The sequence below is a fragment of the Ictalurus furcatus genome, chromosome 29 (assembly GCF_023375685.1).
Source record: "Ictalurus furcatus strain D&B chromosome 29, Billie_1.0, whole genome shotgun sequence".
Taxonomy (NCBI): domain Eukaryota; kingdom Metazoa; phylum Chordata; class Actinopteri; order Siluriformes; family Ictaluridae; genus Ictalurus; species Ictalurus furcatus.
Genome location: NC_071283.1, coordinates 4947729 through 4951709, shown reverse-complemented (window position 1 = coordinate 4951709; position 3981 = coordinate 4947729). Strand labels below are relative to the sequence as shown.

Sequence of the window (3981 nt, the reverse complement as noted above, 5' to 3'; positions counted from 1 at the left end):
GTTTGTTACATTAACATCATTACTACACTTCCTATGGGCTGTCAGTCAGTCTGTATTACCATGCAACGATCTATATCCAGTAGTGGCTTTTTTGGGAACTGTTTTTGTTGACGGAGCAAAAATAAACAAAACTTTTGACCATATGTCTGAAATGCCAGTTACTCAATATTAATTCCTTGTTAATAGAACTGTTGTATAAAAGCAATATCACACACAGTCGTGCTGTTGTACTGAATATCTGTGCTGGCGGGAGTACCTGTTGTACTACTGTATTGTTGAATCAGCGTCATGCTGAGATTTAGAATAAACAGCACTCTTGTGATATTGCTGAATTATGCTCCACTTTAAAACCACGTGATCAACACATAACAGGAAAGATTCGTTCTAGTTCTAAATGGCGGTCAAAATTCAATTTAAATATGCTACTAAACCGTTGATGATAAAAAAAAAAAGGTGGTTAATTTCAAAAATAAGAAAAGGGAAGAAAGTATAAGGATAAGAAGAAAGACATTTTAATTGACTGAAGTAAAAAATAAAAACTTTTTGACATATTGTAATCCAGAGGAATCGGGGACTTTGTGTATTGTGTAGCCCTTTACTGACAACTGAAACAGGTATATGAACAATGATGGCAGTATTACTCACTCACCACTACTATTCTCAGCATCTACAAGAATGTAGCAAAGTAGTCCGTCACCCTCTTTTTCTTTCTTTTCATAACTGCAGCATTATAATGATAGATCTTTATTTATTAGGTAGGTTACATTAACAGATATCTGCAAAGAGGGTAATGTCAAGATGGATATATCGTTTACTTTATTTCAACTTTAACGGAATCAAACGTTCTAACAGATATTTAAGAACTTGACACGTAAAGTCCTTGCAGATTCCATCACGCTACAAAATCCACTGCTGGAAAGCTAGCAAGAAACTGAAAACCATCCACAGCAGCGCAGGCTGCAATTGTACTTAAAACTAGAACATTTACCAAGTTGAGTCAGAAATAAAAAAATGGAGGGGATGCAAGAGTTGGATATTTAATTGGTATTTAATGCTTTTAGCTCATCTCAGCAAATCTAAGGTCCTTCCACTGGAAAATTCAAGGAGAAAATAAGGAAACAGGGTTAGAAGGTGGAGAGGTTGAGGGTGCTTGGGCTGTTTAAAATAGTTGGGGAAGTTTCTGGGGTCTTCAACGAAAGCCATGGAAGTTGCTCCTGGGTGAATTCACCTCAATGAACTACAAGAGCTCCAGCAGCATAACTCACTGAGCTGTCTGACCAGTTTCTACACTGGCTAGACTGAGCGTAATTGAGGAAAGAAAAGTTCATGTCTAAACCATTCTTCTTCAGCTCTGCCACAGCCTAAAGAAAACACAAGAGAGTAATCTTTTAGAATGTAATTTCATGAAATGGAGAAACCTCATGCCATTTAACAGGTATTGTAGATCAAGAGATAAGGTCATCTAAAACAAAACACAAATTCTAATATATTATACATACAGTATCTCACAAAAGTGAGTACACCCCTCACATTTTTGTAAATATTTGATTATACCTTTTCATGTGACAACACTGAAGAAATGATATTTTGCTACAATGTAAAGTAGTGAGTGTACAGCTTGTGTAACAGTGTAAATGTGCTGTCCCCTTAAAATAACTCAACACACAGCCATTAACGTCTAAACCTCTGGCAACAAAAGTGAGTGTCATTTCTTCAGTGTTGTCACATGAAAAGATATAATCAAATATTTACAAAAATGTGAGGGGTGTACTCACTTTTGTGAGATACTTATATATATAAGTGAAGTAATAAACAGTAATAAATGAAACAAAGTCAATATTTAGTTTGACAACCCTTCTCTTTAGATAAAAATTTGTAGTCTCGTGCACACTTTATGCAGTTTTATATGGAAATGAGCTGTAAGTTTTATTGACCATCTTCCAGAGCCAGTCACAGTTCTTCTGGAGACTTTAAACTGTCGCACTTGCTTCTTATTAATGCAGCAAAACCCAGCAGCCTTAATTATGTCTTTTGTCTGAAAAGTGTCTCTTACATAATACACTGCTTTCTTTAATGACATGCAACTATTTTTCTCTAACATTTTGTGCTGGAAAACTAATGTTTGGGAATCTAAAATGTTTTTCTACAGACTCAATCATGTAGAAGTGACGAAATAAAAATCTATAACAGTACTGTGTGCATGTATATTTCACACATACACACACTTTAATATACAGCTTAATTTGCACAATGTTACTCAAGGCTACAAGCTCATTTTGAATGTAGTCCTATACTCTACTATACTATAAAAAGAAGAAAAGCAACTTGCATTTAGTAGAACTCCAATGGGGTGGCGACCACAAATAGTATTGTGATATTTTCTCAAGTAGTTACTGAAGGAGACCGGGTCCAGCTGTTCTATAATTCCCATACCCTAAAGGGAATAAAATGTTCACGTTAACACTAAACTTTTTGTTACAGGCTTCTTCAAAAAGCAAAAAATTTAGATATGCATTTAATGACAAATTAATAGATTCTCACATTCTTTGATCAAGCAAAATTAGTTTTTAATAATAGAAATCGTCCAAACTTCTATTACCCGGTGTGTAAACTCCAAAACAATGACTTAATACAAATAGAAATAGGTTTACCATCTTGTCCAGATGCTCAATGGATCTATAGATTTCGCCCTGATTTTCATCATAGTATGTGTAACGGAACCGTTGACCTGAAAAGATGGCAAAAATATTGAGAAATTCTGACAAGACTCAATGTTAAATCTGTTTAAACTGTTCACACTTATTATAGGTTCTCTCATTGTTACCCCAAAAGGCAAATCTACTAATTAACTTGCAATTTACAATCGTGATGTTCGTCGTTTTTGTATAACGGCACAATTTGGAGTGTGTTATTCCGCTCAGACCATAATGATTTGGCAACAATTACAATATTTAATTTCGTGTACAGCGCTTTGAGTGTTAACGGTTTTTATTTAGATTTAATGTTGTGGAATATCCGAGAGACAAGTGAGTTCCTGTTCTCACTTATGTTATAGCTGAAATAAACAGTCAGAGTGTCTCTCTCTGTCTCTCTCTCTTTTGTCATTTTATCAGGAAACCTGAAAACATAAACTCATCACTGCTGATCAATTGCATGTCAATAAGTTACTTTAGACATAACATATTAGAACATTAATATTAACATTCATGTTACAGCTGGAACTACCCATGCTGTTATACAAAAATAAAATGCATACCTTCTAAACTTTTGAACAGATTTGAGCATTTAACCTTGCTGTCATATATTATTATACTACACACACAAACTTTACATTCGTATCATTACAAATTACGAATTACTAGCAGCAGGCGCGTACACTGACAGACCACAAGCTTAATGAGTGCCCTCTTCGGGTGTGCGTATAATAATTAAATTTTGTATGGCCTACAGGCATCACACAACACATGTTGGGCCTAAAATACAGCTGTTACTGTCCAAGATCTGTGTTAACCATGCACGGTGATGTGGGAATATAGCTAGTAAGTTGGGCCAGCTGGGGCTATGGGTGCAGTACAACCTAGGAATTTTGTACCTCGGTCAACTCCCATCTGTCACAGATGCACACATCACCAGAGTGATTATATGGTAACTAGGCAAGGCCTAGAGAATATCATATATAATTTTTCAAAACTTTCTAACCATGGAATATTAGTTAAAATAATAGCATTTACAACCATGTTGTTAATAAAAGGATCCACTTATCGAAGTAGGATAGTTAGTAATACATCCTTAGATTAAACCAAGTGCTTAGGTTTTGCCTAAGAGAGGTATGTTAGTAATCCCCTTTTTCCTAACAACTTTATAGCTAGATTTGTGTAATTGGTAGCTTATAGGATATTGTTCCAACAACCATGGCAATGACAGCTTGGTTTGTTTTTTGACATTTTGTTGATGTATAGGACAAGTGCCACAAGTTTGTTA

The 3981-nt window shown here is 35.1% G+C and overlaps 1 protein-coding gene across 3 annotated transcripts in view; it reads right to left on the bottom strand.

The window, feature by feature from the left end:
- Positions 1 to 1029: 1029 nt before the first annotated feature.
- memo1 (mediator of cell motility 1) overlaps positions 1030 to 3981 on the bottom strand; it is a 14364-nt gene continuing 11412 nt past the window's right edge. For all 3 annotated transcript variants that reach the window (XM_053619307.1, XM_053619308.1, XM_053619309.1), the window contains exons 7-9: positions 2652 to 2728; positions 2330 to 2434; positions 1030 to 1361 (exon numbers count right to left, since the gene is read on the bottom strand). In XM_053619307.1, the coding sequence (XP_053475282.1) occupies positions 1230 to 1361; positions 2330 to 2434; positions 2652 to 2728 (314 nt within the window). In that variant the 3' untranslated portion in view covers positions 1030 to 1229. The remainder of the gene's footprint in view (positions 1362 to 2329; positions 2435 to 2651; positions 2729 to 3981) is intronic.